Genomic DNA, 16,561 nt, shown 5'->3' with positions numbered 1-16,561 from the left:
GAGAGCAGTGGCTTTTGCGTAGTCAGTGGTAACAGACAAACAACAATGCATTAAATAACCACAGAAATCAATATTAGATGCACGATGAATGTATCAGTTAAGACAGTGTGGCGTAATTCGGCTTTAAAGAGCAAGTTCCTTTGCGAACAGTACGTCATCGACTGCAGTTGCTCTCCTGAGACGCGACTATATTATTTGGACCCTAGACGACTGGTAAACCGAGACTTGGTCAGATTTTAGGTGGTACGAGCAGGTGGTTGGTTGCGAGTGTGGCACAGACCCAACGAAGTCATAGACCCAAGTTGTCAACAAGACACTGTGCAAGCTGGTGACGGCTCCATACTGATGTAGGCTGTGTTTACACGGAATGGAATGGGTCGTCTGACCCAACTAAACCGATCATTGATTGGAAATGGTTATGCGAGGCTACTTGGAGGCCATTTACAGCCATTTATGAACTTCACCGGATCACAATTGCTCGCGATGTGTTTGAAGAACATTCTGGAGAATTCGAGCGAATGATTTGGCCACCTAAGTCGCCCTACATGATAGGCTTCGAACATTTATGGGACTTCGTCTGAAGGTCGGTTTGTGCGCAGAATACCACTCCGGCAACAATCCGCAATTATGGTCGGCAATATCGCGGACACTGCTCGCTTGTTCTGCAGTGTCCATGTCACGTCGAGTTCCTGCACTACACCAGGCAAAAGGTGATCCGACACAATGTTAGGAGCCCGCATCTCGTGGTCGTGCGGTAGCGTTCTCGCTTCCCACGCCCGGGTTCCCGGGTTCGATTCCCGGCGGGGTCAGGGATTTTCTCTGCCTCGTGATGGCTGGGTGTTGTGTGATGTCCTTAGGTTAGTTAGGTTTAAGTAGTTCTAAGTTCTAGGGGACTGATGACCTAAGATGTTAAGTCCCATAGTGCTCAGAGCCATTTTTGAACAATGTTAGGAAGCACCTCACGACAGTGTAGGAATCACTTGCGCTTTCTTGTTGTCGATTGGGATTTTGCACTAGGCGAGATCTTCGCGATAAATACAAGATAAGAATGGGACCAACACAGAAGGAAGCAAGACTAGGATTTAACGTCTCGCCAACAATGAGTCGTTATATATGGGAAACAAGAGCACATTATTGAACTATAGGGCAAGAAACTCGGCCTTACCCTTTCAAAATAAGCATCAAAGCATTTACCTGGAGGGCTTTAGGGAAATCACTGAAAATATAGATGTGAATAACTCGACACGAATTTTATCCATCGTCCTTCCGAATGTTAATTCAGTCTGCTAACCACTGCGCCAACTCGTTCGGCGTCTCAGTGCCTCAAGAGTGTACTCTCTGTGAAACCAATTTGTGATATCATCCCGACCAGGCAGTTGCTTACATCACCAAGGAAGTTTGTTTGTATGTCCCTCTCACATGAGTATGGGCGACGGTCGAAATATACTATGTCTGTAAGATCCTCCTGCATGACTTATCTTGCCAGTAACGAATTCCAGTACGTGCTGACAAGCGTTCGTCCTTCGTACATGATAATAAGACGTTCTCACAAACAAACAACATTAGAATCCATACATATTATAAAAATTGATTTACGAATGTAATGGACGGTTATAATTAAAATGCAGCTGTTTACGGGGGCGCAGAGAGTGTTGCAGCTATCGTATAACTTGGCATATATTCTAACGCATTAATGTGGAACCGATTTAACCTGAAAAAAAAATAGTGGCAATTTTTGCCACCAGGTGCCAAATCTGGCATTGTACACCGTTTGTTTGACGCTACGACATCCGTCCTGTCGTTTGACAACCCATAACGGTTAATAAAATTATCAGCATTATGCCTTTCTCTTGTTTGACGTTTTCTATCCATGTCCCGTGCCTAATCCGTTGCGTATGGAAACATTTCAGTTTGTCTTTCTTGCATCCACAGCGCCATATTTGCACCAGGTTCCAAAACTGGGACCAGTTTTTTTCCTAGCATAAATCGGTTTCACATTAACGCATTCGCAAATCTACCAAGTTTCGCTGCCATACTTAATTACAACCCACTCTGAACCTTTGTGAATACTTGCACTTTCTTCAGTCCGGAACCGCGCTGCTGCTACGGTCGCAGGTCCGAATCCTGCCTCGGGCTTGAATGTGTGTGATGTCCTTAGGTTAGTTCGGTTTACGTAGTTCTAAATCAAATGATTCAAATGGCTCTGAGCACTATGGGACTTAACTGCTGTGGTCATCAGTCCCCTAGATCTTAGACTACTTAAACCTAACTAACCTAAGGACATCACACACATCCATGCCCGAGGCAGGATTCGAGCCAACGACCGAAGCGGTCGCGCGGCTCCAGACTGTAGCGCCTAGAACCGCTCGGCCACTCCGGCTGGCCGTAGTTCCAAGTATAGGGGACTGATGACGTCAGATGTTCAGTCCGATAGTGCTTAGAGCCATTTGAATACTTGCACTTTATAACCACCCAGTATGTTCCACATCGCCTCCAAACGTTTTGTTCCACTACTTCCTTGTAACTAATGTATCCAGGAGACATTTTTTAGACAGTATTCACACTTATCACTGAATGTACCTGCTAAATCACATCATTGTACGAAAGACAGTTTAGAAGGTACTGCGTCATAAACAATGAGACGCTTGAAAGACTGCCGCATATGCATATTGTCTTAATTTAGAGGACATAGGCGGATACAGATGGCAGGGAGGAGGGCAGAGAAAGGGGGAGAATGAAATGGACAGAGAATGGGGAGAGGATGAGATGGTTAGAGAGAGGAGAGAGGAGGAGATGGAAACAGATTGATGGGATGAGGTGATTAATAGGGGGAGCGGGTGGAGGAGATGGAAAGGAGAGGGGGACGAGGAATTTACTTACTGTGAAGGTGGAGATGGAAGGTCGAGGAAGAGATAGAGGGAAGAATGAGGTGATGGACGGAGAGAAGGGAAGCAGCAGATGGACAGAGAGAGGAGAGGAGCACTTGGACAGAGAGAGGAGGATGAGAAGATGTACACAGACTGGGGAAGGAGGACATAGATAGAGGAAAATGGACGAGATGGATTAAAAGAAGATTGTAATAAATACATACCAGGGCAACGTCGGTTACTGGACTACTTTATCATATAGTCACCAGTCTCTCATTAAGTACAGATTGTAGATGACATTTCTGCGACATGCTTTCTATTATTGCCTTACAGTGCTGATCTACTGCATATCCACATGTTCAGTGTATATAATGTCAGTCTGAAATCTACTACAAGTGGATGTCATTCTGTCACCATTTTAATGGTCTACGGAGCGGATTCTCATTTCTGTAATGCTTCTGAACCTCGGTTACGCTCACGCGACTTCCAATTTATCTCAAAATGGCTGGAAGACGTTTTAATTGTGAAAAGCCCCACAGTGCGTTTGGCTGCATGTATTTTCGGAGTGGAAAAAAATTCCGGTACGTTTTCAATACGTCCTGTTGTAAAATTCCTTTGTCAGCTACCTCCATGCACCCATCTCACAGCGCAGTTGAAATTTCATTCGTGAACGATTCCTGACATTTTAATTAGGTTTCGCCTGTTACATGTCGCTATTTTCAGAATCAGTCTGAGGGATGGAATTCCGGCATTTTGTTATATCGTTGCTCGACAGGCCGGTTTCCATTGATACGCATCAGTGTAAGAGAACGTAACGGCGTCGACCGTATCCAAAAGAAGAGAAATAGAGGCATGACATTGAAGTGTTTTATTGGAATCAAAAAACCGGACAGCTCTGTTTAAGGGAACCGTATTGTAAGAACTACAACATAATCGGCAATTTACTGTCACGTTCGCTATACCTCCGACCACAGGTCAGGCATTAAAACTCCATCGACGTGGAATGATGGAAGCAGGGATGGTTAGAATTTTACGTTCCGTCGACGTCGAGGTGATTGGAGACTGATCACGAACTCGGACTGTGGCATGATGGCTACTGAAATAGAATGTGTACATTTCAGAGGAACCATCTCGGTATTTACCTTAAGCAGTGTATGGAAACCGCGCAAAATATCAAGCAGGAAGGCCGAGTGAAGACCTGAGGCGCCGTACTTCCGAGTACGGGCACATTTTCTGAACACTGCTCCACGTCGCTCGGTGTTTGCATAGACTTCATCAAGGTCATAGAACTAGCTGTGTAGGATGAGAACGGCGACCGAGATCGATAGTTACTTTTCCAGATGTACCATCTCAGAATTCTTGCGCGTGGTTTTGGAGAAACGGCGAGGGAGCTAAATTTGATACAGAAACCCTTTCAACTTCATTTTGGGGCAGAAATAACTGGGTTTGATATCGAGCCATCTCGGATTGCATTAGCTTATGTTGTTTTTAAGCCAATCAAAGGAATTATAATTCTCTGTCGATTCTGGAAACTCCATTTTAAAATTTGGTAATAAATACCGCGTCACATCCTGTATTATGTCTTTAATTTCCGTTAATTAGAGCGTGTTTGGGTCTAGATCATGCGTGTTTCTGTTGACTGTACCGTTCAATTCGTGCCTGTTCGCGTTCAATTTACTAATCTTTTTTCAGTACATCAGTATCAAATACTGATGAATTAAGTGATGATCAAGAACGTATCCAACGGGAGAATCATTCGTAGTGGGCTGTTGAGTCACCAAAACATAATTCACATCAGTATTTTCCATTGGAACTGAATCTGAGGGTTCATTACTGTTACCAATCTCAGACTCCACACTACATCATCTACCCTCGCTGCTTGACTATGAGAGTTCTTATCAACAACAACCTCACCGTTACATTTAAGTTTAAAATTGAGTTTCATGTAAAAAAAAATTTCCAGGTTGTAATGCAATGAAAATTGTCTGTTGTTGATGTATCACGTAGATAACACGTTTTTAGCCTGTTCAGAGTTGTTAAAATGAAATGATTAGGGGCCATAACAAATTTGAAGTCGCACTCGCCGTTCCTTGTCCTAGAACTAGCGACGTTGTACATAACACTACCATCGAAATGGCAATGTCATACTCACCTATTTCTTGTCTCCAAATCCAACATGATTTTATCCTTTCCTCAACTACCGGTCCTCTGCGGACATGAGTAAATACATGAAAAATATAAATTAAGTAAAAACAATAACCAGGTTTCGAACACGGGACGCAGAAAGCGAGAAACCGTGACGCTTGCTACTGTGCCACCAGCTCGGCTGAGTTTCTCGCGCGCTTAGTGGCACCTAAATTACGTAAGAAACTTTGAGAGTCGTTATCTCTCAAACTATCGAATAGCTACTGACAAGACTAGATACGTGTTTGCTTATTTTGCTCGTCTTCCACTGAGCGGAGTTTCTGGCAAACAGTGCTCAGGCACTTACCAAGTTTTCCCTTTTAGTCTACTTCTTGGGTCGCCACTTCGAAGTTAAATTCGTAACTAGCATTTCTTCTGCCTTTCAGTATTTTCACCGAGCGAGGTGACGTAATGTAGTTTGACTCTTACATACGTAGACGATTGCAGCAACCAGCCACTTCTTACAGTGCTATTTATTTATTTAAACTGCACTGCTACCGGTTTCAAACGGACAGGTTCATTTTCAGACGACTAGTTCACGTTTTACATTAGATTTCGCCTTTTATTTCCCTAACAGACGAAATGTCGTTGGGGTGTTGGTGTCCTACAACCAATACAAGATGTGAGACAATGCCTTTTTAACTGTAATTGTGCCTCACAACGATTTTAACTCATGTACAAAAATTATCAAAGGGAAGATGTTTCGATTACTTACGATGACGAATTCGCGCCGTTATGTTCCAGTGCCGGCTGCTTATCATCTTGCAGCAGCGAAAACTATATAGAGCACTTTTTAAGTATATGTATGCACATAATGTAAAACACCACTCATACACTAAGAAGTTTCATCACATAGAGGTATGTATACAAAGATAGCGACATTACAACCGTAACAATGCCAAAGGCTTTAAGTCTCAGAGGTATTTCGTTATGTACATAGTAGAAATTTACACACTGATAATATTACATTACTTACGAGTCACACTGAAAGAGAAATGATTAAAATTAACATAAACAAATGAAGCAGTTAGTTATAAAGTGTTGTTGCAGTGCAATCACGTAAATATTATAGTATACATTGGAACCAAAGTAAATGATAAGACCAGATGTACACAAATAATAACTATGGATATATTATGGCATACATTGAAGTCACAATAAATGATTTGGCATGGACGTGCATATATAAATATTACAACTTTTTTACGTTAAATTGGAAACACTGGCTAACTCGATTTGTTCATTGAGGAGATTTTGTGGTGATTCGCTTTTATGTACATATATTTATCTCCCCTCAAACAAATGCATAAAGCTACCTTTCTCAGCATGTGTAATACTTGTATATAGCCGGCCGGAGTGGCCGTGCGGTTTTAGGCGCTACAGTCTGGAGCCGAGAGACCGCTACGGTCGCAGGTTCGAATCCTGCCTCGGGCGTGGATGTGTGTGATGTCCTTAGGTTAGTTAGGTTTAATTAGTTCTAAGTTCTAGGCGACTGATGACCTCAGAAGTTAAGTTGCATAGTGCTCAGAGCCATTTGAGCCATTTGTACATGGTCTTCAGTGCTCTTTATTCCATGATTGTTGTGTGCAAGGCAAGTGTGGATTTTGAAATGTTGTTCAAACATATGGCGTCTGCATGATCTCTGAATCGAGTCGCAATGTTTCTTCCAGTTTGTCCTATATAGTAAGAGGGTCACCTTTGACAGCTGAGTTTGTATATGCCATGAGTTTGTATGAGGGGTTGTTATTCTTTAAGTTATGAACTGCTAACTGCTGGAGTTTGTTTTTGTGGAAGCTTGTTTATGTTTTTAAATAGATAGCTTATTTTATGAGATATGTTCCCTGAGAAAGTTAGTGGAATACTGTTTTTGCTGTTTGTTACTGTGTCTTGTGTTAGTTGCATGGCTGTCAGGTGTGTAGCTTTGCTGACTGAAGGTTTTTGGATTTTTTGTGGTAATTTGTCTATCATGAGAAAACTGTATTCATTGTCGAAGGCTACGGTTTTAATGAGACTGATTTTTTTTTCTTTTTGGTCTGGTTCAAGTCGAATTTTGTGTAGGCGATTCACTGTGGATCTAAAATATGCCATCTTATGCTGGTTTGATGTTAAGATGAGCTGTTGATACATACGTCAGCGATTGTTGGTTTTCTATCAACCTTAAAATGATTTTATGGTTTTTGTTGGTGACGTAGTGGTCAGCACACTGAACTCTCATTCGTGGTGGCATAGATTCAGAACCCCAGACGCTCATCCACTCAAGATTTCCACGACCCACTAAATCACTTAAGACATTTGCAAGCATACATCCTTCAAAAAGGTCACGGTTAATTTCATTCCCCATTCTTGAAACAAATGAAGCTGGTGCTCTGTCTCTTATGACCTCGTTTCCTTTAATAATTTCTCCATTCATCGGTTTACTAGCAGTCCATATCTTTTATTCTGCAAGTGGCCTCTCCATTGTGCAAGTTCTTTAATTCTTATCCATTTCCAGAACAGCGAATTCATCAACAAATCTTTCCACTAATGTACTTTTCCCTCCAGTATCAATTTCACATTTGAACACGAAATGAGGTCGTTGGAACCTTCTGAGGAGATTGTGGAATTCTGTGTCGCTGTTATACGATAGCTTATTAAAATTGGTTAATGGTTCGGGTTTGCACCAATCATCATATGCAAAAACGGGAAAATATAAACAATAATAGTCAATGGATTTATAAAAACAAGAAAATGAATATGAAATGTGAGGATAAAATTAATAAGCTACCTACAACTTCCAATATCGCCACAAACTGGCGTAGCCAGTACATAACAGAACAAAAGTACAGTATGAAGCTCTTATCTTTACATTATATGAAGTTTACAAAGATCGGCACTAGTAAAGCAGCAGCTACAGACAGTTGACATTGTACCTACACTCAGTGAGGTGACAAAAGACATGAGATAGAGATATGCACATATAGAGACAGCGGTAGTATCACGTACGCAAGGTATAAAAGGCAGTGCATTGGCAGGGCTGTCCTATGTAATCAGGTGATTCATGCGAAAATGTTATTGGCGTGATTACGGCAGCACGACGGAAGTTAACAAACTTTGAACGCGGAATGGTAGTTGCAGCTGGACGCATGGAACATTCCATTTAGGAAATCGTTCGGGAATTCAATATTCTGAAATCCAAAGTGTCAATAGTGTGCCGAGAACACCAAATTTCAGGCAGGAACAACGCAGTGGTCAACGGCCTTCACCTAACGACCGAGAGGATCGGCACTGTGCAGGCTGGTGGTGGCTCTATAACTGTGTGGGCTGTGTTTACATGGAATTGACTGGGTCCTCTAGTCCAGCTGAACAAGTCATTGACTGGAAATGGATATGTTCGGACACTTGGAGGCCTATTGCAGCCATTCGTGGACTTCATGTTCCCAGACAAAGATGCATTTTTTTTTTATGGATGACAGTGCGCCCTGTCACCGGGCTGTAATTGCTCGTGACTGGTTTCAAGATCATTCTGGACAATTCGAACGGTTTATTTGGACACCCAGACAGTCCAACACCAACTCCGTCGTGCGTTTGTGGGACATAACCGAGATGTCTGTTCGCGAGCATAATCCTGCACTGGCAACGGTTTCGCAGTTATGGGCGGCTACACAGCTTTCTACGTGACACAATATAGTCTACGACATTATATGGAAATGAAAGACGATTTAAAATAAGCCTGAATGCATGACATATGAATGTGAGGCGAGTTGAATAAAAAGTAAGAATGTAAATAGTGGCATAAAGATAGAATTATAAACAGGCGAGACTCAATACAGGAGTAGGTGAAGCAGCCACGGTGATGTGAGCAGTCTTATGACTTCAGAGTGACCAATTGGAGGCGGCGGCGTTTTCAGTCCATGAACCTGTGTTAGGACGCTATAGGCGTCAAACATCACTATCATAATAAAGGTGGAGGCTAGTTCGATAAGCTTCTCTTAAAATGCCTTCGTATCCCGGCTGTGTGGATACAGCCTTGAAGCGCATTTTCAGTTGCCTTTACACCGTTAACTTTTATCCCAGGTTATACCATATATTACATTGCGAGAGTCGCCTCCATAGAACGTTATCACCCGTGTGGTGACACATCTACGGCACACAGACGTCACGTTACGCAGCGTCAACATCTGGACTTAATACGAGCAGAATTCCCACTCTTCTATAGCTTATGAATGATACAGCTCGTGCGCCAAATCGGTCTATCACATCGAGTGCTGCCTGGATTGTACAGAGGTTGGACAAAAGTGTGGAAACACCAAAGAGAAATGCAGTCTTGACCGTAAATGCATGTTTTAGCCGAGCCTGCAGGCTGCGCTGTTGTACTATACCATGAGAGGCACCTGCGCAATGTGCTCAATGCGCTGTAGGAGTCAGTGGTGGTCAGAACAATGTTATGTGTAGTTGTGAGTGCGTTATGTCGGACCTAGTGAGTTCTGTCTTGGGAAAACTGTTGCTGTTGTTACGGCGGCTGCTTCTGTAACCAAAGTGGCTGCAGTATTTGCTGTTTCAACAGGTACCATACCGAAGATTTCTACTGCGGACAGGAAAATCTGAAAATCATCACCAGCCATGTCACAACGCGACGGAAATGGATGTTGAGTGATCATGACAGAGTGGCATTCAAGACGATTATGACGAGAAATAAGAGGACGGCCACTGGAAAAACCACTGCAGAACAGAACGTCGCATTCTGCTGTCAGCACCGAAATAGGGAGGGGGTCCCACAAACGGGGAGCTGCAGCACGAGTGGGAATTCCAAAACCAGTCATCAGTGATGCAAATACCCGTCCCATGAAAACATGTCGAAGCCATGGAACCTGGGCTAGGAAGCAAAGGAAGAAACTCGTTTGTTCGTGTGAATATTGTTTCACAATGTTTCCTACCTCTGGCTGAATTTATGTCTCATGGCGGGGTTCGATTGGTGACTAGGGCACCCATGTCGTGACATTACATAGGCCCCATGGTCACTTTGTAAGATCGCTTTACTGTTAAAAATTACGTGACCATTTTAGTTAGTAATGGCCATTCCACGGTACAATGTTTGTTCCCTATCGTTGTGTTCGAAGACGACAGTGTCCGTGTTCACACAGCTCATCGACCAGCTCTTGAGCACGAGGATGAATTTTTGAATATAATCTGGCTACCACAGCAGTCGATCGCAGAATTACCGAGCATTTGCGGTCAACTTTGGAGAGAAGGATGAGTGATCTTCGTCCACCTACATCATCCTTACCTGAACTTGCCGCTATTTTGCAGGAAGAACGAAACAATATTCCGTTGAAAACCACAACGAACCCGTATTTATGCATTTCGAAGAAGCTATTTTGAATGCCAACGGGTTGCCTACACAGTAATTATTAGACATACACTACTGGCCATTAAAATTGCTACACCAAGAAGAAATGCAGATGACAAACGGGTATTCATTGGACAAATATATTATACAAGAACTGACATGTGATTACATCTGGGTCACAGATCCAGAGAAATCAGTACCCAGGACAACCACCTCTGGCCGTAATAACGGCCTTGATACGCCTGGGCGTTGAGTCAAACAGAGCTTGATAAGCGTGTACAGGTACAGCTGCCCATGCAGCTTCAACACGATACCACAGTTCATCAAGAGTAGTGGCTGGCGTATTGTGACGAGCCAGTTGCTCGGCCACCATTGACCAGACGTTTTCAATTGGTGGAGATCTGGAGAATGTGCTGGCCAGGGCAGCAGTCGAACATTTTCTGTATCTAGAAAGGAACGTACAGGACCTGCAAAATTCGGTCGTGCATTATCCTGCTGAAATGTAGGGTTTCGCAGGAATCGTATGAAGGGTAGGGCCACGGATCGTAACAGATCTGAAATGTAACGTCCACTGTTCAAAGTACCGTCAATGCGAACAAGACGTAACCGACACGTATAACCAATGGCACCCCATACCATCACGTTGGGTGATACGCCAGTATGGCGATATGGCGATGACGAATACACGCTTCCAATGTGCATTCACCGTCATTTCGCCAAACACGGATGCGATCATCATTATGCTGTAAACATAGCCTGGATTCATCTCAAAAAATGACGTTTTGCATTGGTGCTCCCAGGTTCGTCGTTGAGTACACCAGCGCAGGCGCTCCTGTCTGTGATGCAGCGTCAAGAGTAACCGCAGCCACGGTCTCCGAGCTGATAGTTCATGCTGCTGGAAACGTCGTCGAACTGTTCTTGGAGACGGTTGTTGTCTTGCAAACGTCCCCATCTGTTGACTCAGGGATCGAGACGTGGCTGCACGATCCGTTACAGTCATGCGGATAAGATGCCTGACGTCTCGACTGCTAGATATACGAGGCCGTTGGGGTCCAGCACGGCGTTCCGTATTACCCTTTTGAACTCACCGATTCCATATTCTGCTAACAGTCATTGGATCTCGACCAACGCGAGTAGCAGTGTCGCGATACGATAAACCGCAATCGCGATTGGCTACAATCCGACCTTTATCAAAGTCGGAAACGTGATGGTACGCATTTCTTCTCCTTACACGAGGCATCACAATAACATTTCACCAGTCAATGCAGGTCAACTGCTGTTTGTGTATGGGAAATTGGTTGGAAACTTTCCTCATGTCAGGACGTTGTAGGTGTCGTCACCGGCACCAACCTTGTGTGAATGCTCTGAAAAGCTAATCATTTGCATATCACAGCATGTTCTTCCTGTCGGTTAAATTTCGCGGCTGTAGCACGTCATCTTCGTGGTGTTGCAATTTTAATGGCTAGTAGTGTAGTAATGTGTTGCGTTTCCGTATTTTTGTCCACCCTTTGTAACTTATTTCGGGTGGCACTATTGGTTTTCAAAGCTATGCTGAGGAGACACACCTCATGTATTACGTCAGCAGATTTGTTCAAAGTAATATTCTTTTACACAAGTAGCGAGTATCTAAAACACCACCGGCAGTGTATATAAATACTGATGTAAATTTGGTCTACTTGTTGCAGCTGCCGGCGCCACGGAAAGCAACACCGCCGCCATTAGTGACCACACAAGGGGAACCCAAGCGTCAGCCCCAGAGATCTACCGCTACGACGACGACTTCCACTACGATCAGGGCGTCAACCACAACAGCCCCTCCGTCGAGGAAGCCGCTCACAACGCAGCCACCAGCTACGACCCCAAAACCTACAACAGTGGTGAGTGGTCCTGTGATCGAGCCTCAGGCAGCACAGGATGCCCCTGCAGTGGCAGTACCACGGCCGATTGACGACGCTGGCCACCACCATCACCACCATGAGGGCAGGGATCTCTGCAGCGACCCCTTCCACAGCTTCCTGTGCCAGAAGGTTGACACCAGCAAACGACGGAAGGTCTATGGTCGGCTTCCGCAACCGCCGCTCCTTCCAGCCGGATCGTCGCCAGACAGAGCGCGGGTGGATGGACTTTCATTCGTGGGAGACAGTACATTCGTCAAGGCTACTGCCATCCCACCTCCAGGAAACTTCGTCTCCTCCAGCAGTCTTTCTACTCCGGCAGCTAGACAGTCTTTCACATCGAGTGTCTCACCACTCACAACTTCTCCTCCTCAACAACGAAGGAAACCTACACCCTCTATACAGAATAAATACTCACAATTTCCTCAGCATCAAACAGCTTCTCAAAGACTTCCAACGACAACTGAAAGTGATACGGTACAAACGACAAGCCCCACTCCTCCTTGCCACAGCCAGGGAAGAGCCATACCTCGACCGACTATCGCTACATTGCCCATCATATCGCCACAGTTCCCTAGATACCGTTCGGAACAAGCAGCATCTAATCTATTGACGACCGTGAGTGATCCAGGTCCACAGAATGTGCTCCACAAAGAGCCACGACCATATATAGTGGAGGATTCAAGTCCCAGATCTAACGTAGCATACTCAACAAGAACAGTGCCGCCTTCAAAACCTGCAGTGCCACCTGATTTTTTCAACAGATTACCGACACCTCAGATCAGGCCAACAACGACGGCAGTTTCTGGTTCTAGACCTCAAGAGAGACCCAGCCCGGCTGCATCCAACTCACAGCCAGTCACATCATGTGTGAAGTTGGGTGGGAAATGCCTAGAAACTGCGGCAACGAAACCGCAGCCATTTGCATTCGCTCCATTGGCTAACACTCCAGCTCAGGCGGAGCGCGTTCCCACTTTTCGCCCGCCTTCATCGACCTTAAGATCCACTACAGCCCCTGGTGACAATGACGTCCAGCCGGCCGCAGCCCAGAACGACGACGCCCGCGTGCTCCCAGATAACACCGAAGAGCACGGGCACGACCACCACGATCACCACCATCACCACCATAGTGGTAACATCTGTGATGATCCATTCCACAGCTTCCTCTGTGAGCCGACTAAGCCAAGGCGGCGTTTCGACGGGCGACCACAGACCTCTGGAACTCCGAGAAGGATTCCAGGTATAGCAGGAGGGTCACCACGCTCGGGAAGCTCGCCGCTGGAAGGAGCTGGGTCGTTCCTCAGCTCTGCCACCCTGGCGCTTCCCTCTTCAGATGCTTCCAGATCTGTGAAAGCAGGCAGTGAAGGTCGATACTCGCAGGAGAAGCCACGCACATTTGATGAAGCACTTCCAGCAGCAGCTCAACAGCAAGATGTGGTCGGTTACTTGTATCCCAAACCTGCCGCCCCTCTCCAATACCCTGGGGATTCACTTCGCAATAGTTTATCTTTACAACAGAGAAACATATTCCCAACAGCTCAATATTTCCAAGAAGAAAGAGCCAACGACATCCGTTCGATTGCAAAATCTCGTCAGTCTGTTGGTGCAGGTATAAAGAGGGACACGCTGAGTGCAGCAAGTGATTCTAGTACTGATGATGTCACCGGCGATCGCCAAAGCTCTGAAACGCCGTTGGTACACTCCTCAAGTAGCGACAGCCAACCCTCGAGATGGTCATGGGCGCAGACGGTGGCCTAACAAACAATCGTTGGACATGCGAGTGAAATACGTATATAGTTCCTCGTAGCTTCTTGGATATTATTCTCAAGAATATCTGGTGATGTAAGCTATGTGACCTAGGCAAAAAATGTGACAGCGTAACCAGCTAAGAGTACAGCTACTCAATGCTGATTTCGTATTACAGGTGACTTTCACGCGTCCAATTCATCTACACTATTATCTCAGTGCCCAACACTTTGTTCAATATGAGCGCCATGTCACACAAAATGAAGAACATAAAATTACAATGGAAAGTATCTGTTTTCTTTATGTTCTGCGACAGTTTTTTTTCCTCTCATACAGATTTTCAGGTTCCATTGCAGTGTCGAAACTGAAAGTCGAAACCAGATTCAAGTAAAGTGTAAAAGGCCCAGTAAAGGAATCTGCATTATAAAACTGAGATTAATATCACTTTCAGAGTGACAACCCGTATTTATAAACCACAATGTGAAGCCACGATGACTGAAGCTTAAGCTTTACCGTACTAGCGCACGATTCATTCAGCATAGGAAAAAAGTGACATCTTTAAAACATAAGTGAGCCACCTCCATGTCAAATGTACATTAATTTATAAGATTTCTGTCCGCAGCATATTTTTCACTTTTTACTAATTGTAGCTGTATGGAGAGCGTTTAACTATATCATACAGATTGCTTTCAGTTAGATCAGGAGCAAAAAGATTCATTTGTAAGGATCCTCCACCATCTACGACGAGAACTCTAGCTAATTCCTGTAGCTCTAATGTTTACTGAAAATGTGACGAATGACATTTTAAATTTAATTATGTATTTAGTATTTAGGAGTTTTCTTGCTGAAGTATTCCCAATAGTGTATTTGTAGTTATGGAATTTTGGAATTTGGTAATGGATGTCTGGACCATGTTCTACAAAGGACGGATGATAAAATCAACTAAAATAAGTGTTCATTATAGTTGCGAACAGAACAGGCTATTGAAATACAATTTTTTGTGAATGGGGAGAAACACTACTGGAAGGGATTGGATGTTAATCGAATTCTTCATGCTTTTTTTTTCTAAATGAACATTCCCTTACTTGTCTAATGCTCTGAATAGTTTCAGTACAGTTTCAGTAGTTGTGTTTGACAGAGATTACACTTTAATATCTTCCTTTATCTGTACTCATAAGACTTTATTGTAGTTACCATGTATATACAAATGAAATGTAAATATTGTAACAATAACTGCATCATGTCAGTACATTATTCACTATAATTATGTACATTATGAAGGCATGTTAACTTTAGCAAACTCGTAATTTGTGATAAATAAAGCACATTTAGTTCCACAAAGGTTCCTGTTAACTCATTCGTGAAATCTATGTTCAACAGATAATGTCTTTATTTCTATTGAAGTGATCGAGCAGAGTACGTCTGCGAGCTGAATCTTAAGAGATTACTAAACATCACAATGCTTTTCATACAAAAGTGCATATTAATTTTAGTTACTCCTCATGTTCCTAAGGAAACAAACTTCGTTTCAACACAGAAACCGAAGACATTTATACAGCTTATACAGCTAACAAGTCTTTAATCAAAAATTAGTCTATGGAAAGGAGTTATCCACAAAGCTCAGTCTGGATTTGAAATCTTCGTTTCTACGTGTCTACCTATCTGACATTTGATGATATTTTAAGGAAGTCCAACAGCTTTTGAGTTTGTATGTTGAATAGCTTTCTGGATCACTGATAGCACTAATGGTAAGGATTGGAGGTAATTTGCCTCTTCAATGTTGTGGCTGTGGAGATTACAGTTCCCTTCAATCGCAAATTAACTCTTCATATTAAGAAGCCCCGCTGAGGTTAATGGTACCTTATTTTTTTGCCACTGCAGACGGAGAAGAGGCTAAACTTCAAACACACAAGCCATTCAAACGGCAGTACTAACAGCATAGAAATCATGTTATTCCATGTAATTTATCTCGATAACTGTCGATATTTTTGCAAAACAGTTAGACTACTGAATCAGCCTCATAGACTCTTTTCTGCTGAAAAATTCCATAGTCACCATAGCCACTGTAAAAAATGAAAATAATTGCTGGAGCTTTCTTGAATGTCACTGAAGTGATATTCGGTAGAATAAGCACGCAAAGATTTAGAAATCAGTCTTTATCTGGACCACTTTCCACTCACATAAAAGTTAACAGTGTTCTTGTAGATGATACTGCTGGGTGGGACACCCTGCATAGGGAGTGAAACTGAACACGGTGGGGTACCATTCGTGATTGTTTTGTTTTAAAGAGTAACATTGTCCTTCCAACCGAATTTACTCGGTAGCAGTCTTTCAATAGATCCTGCAGAGTAAAGTGTTACTTATACAACCAGTAAGTAAATTAAATTTAAAGTTTTTAAAGATATAATCATCACCTACACAGTTAAATGCTTCGGTGGTTTGGTCGCATCACAAAAATCACCTACTGGTGACGTTAGGTAGATTAAGGATTCTACATTTCATAAAAAAATATGTAAATGGTATTCCCAGACCTTCTGGAACCC

The 16,561-nt window shown here is 43.5% G+C and overlaps 1 protein-coding gene across 1 annotated transcript in view; it reads left to right on the top strand.

The window, feature by feature from the left end:
* The window catches only part of LOC124711394 (mucin-2-like), a 224,352-nt gene extending 209,042 nt beyond the window's left edge, over window positions 1-15,310 (top strand). Inside the window, exon 4 of the mRNA XM_047241444.1 lies at window positions 12,063-15,310. Coding sequence (XP_047097400.1) covers window positions 12,063-14,030 — 1,968 coding nt within the window. The 3' untranslated portion in view covers window positions 14,031-15,310. The remainder of the gene's footprint in view (window positions 1-12,062) is intronic.
* Window positions 15,311-16,561: the final 1,251 nt, after the last annotated feature.

This window comes from Schistocerca piceifrons, chromosome 8, assembly GCF_021461385.2.
Source record: "Schistocerca piceifrons isolate TAMUIC-IGC-003096 chromosome 8, iqSchPice1.1, whole genome shotgun sequence".
Classification (NCBI taxonomy): Eukaryota; Metazoa; Arthropoda; class Insecta; order Orthoptera; family Acrididae; genus Schistocerca; species Schistocerca piceifrons.
Note: the sequence above shows the minus strand (reverse complement) of the source record. Positions and strands in the feature narration are given on the sequence as shown.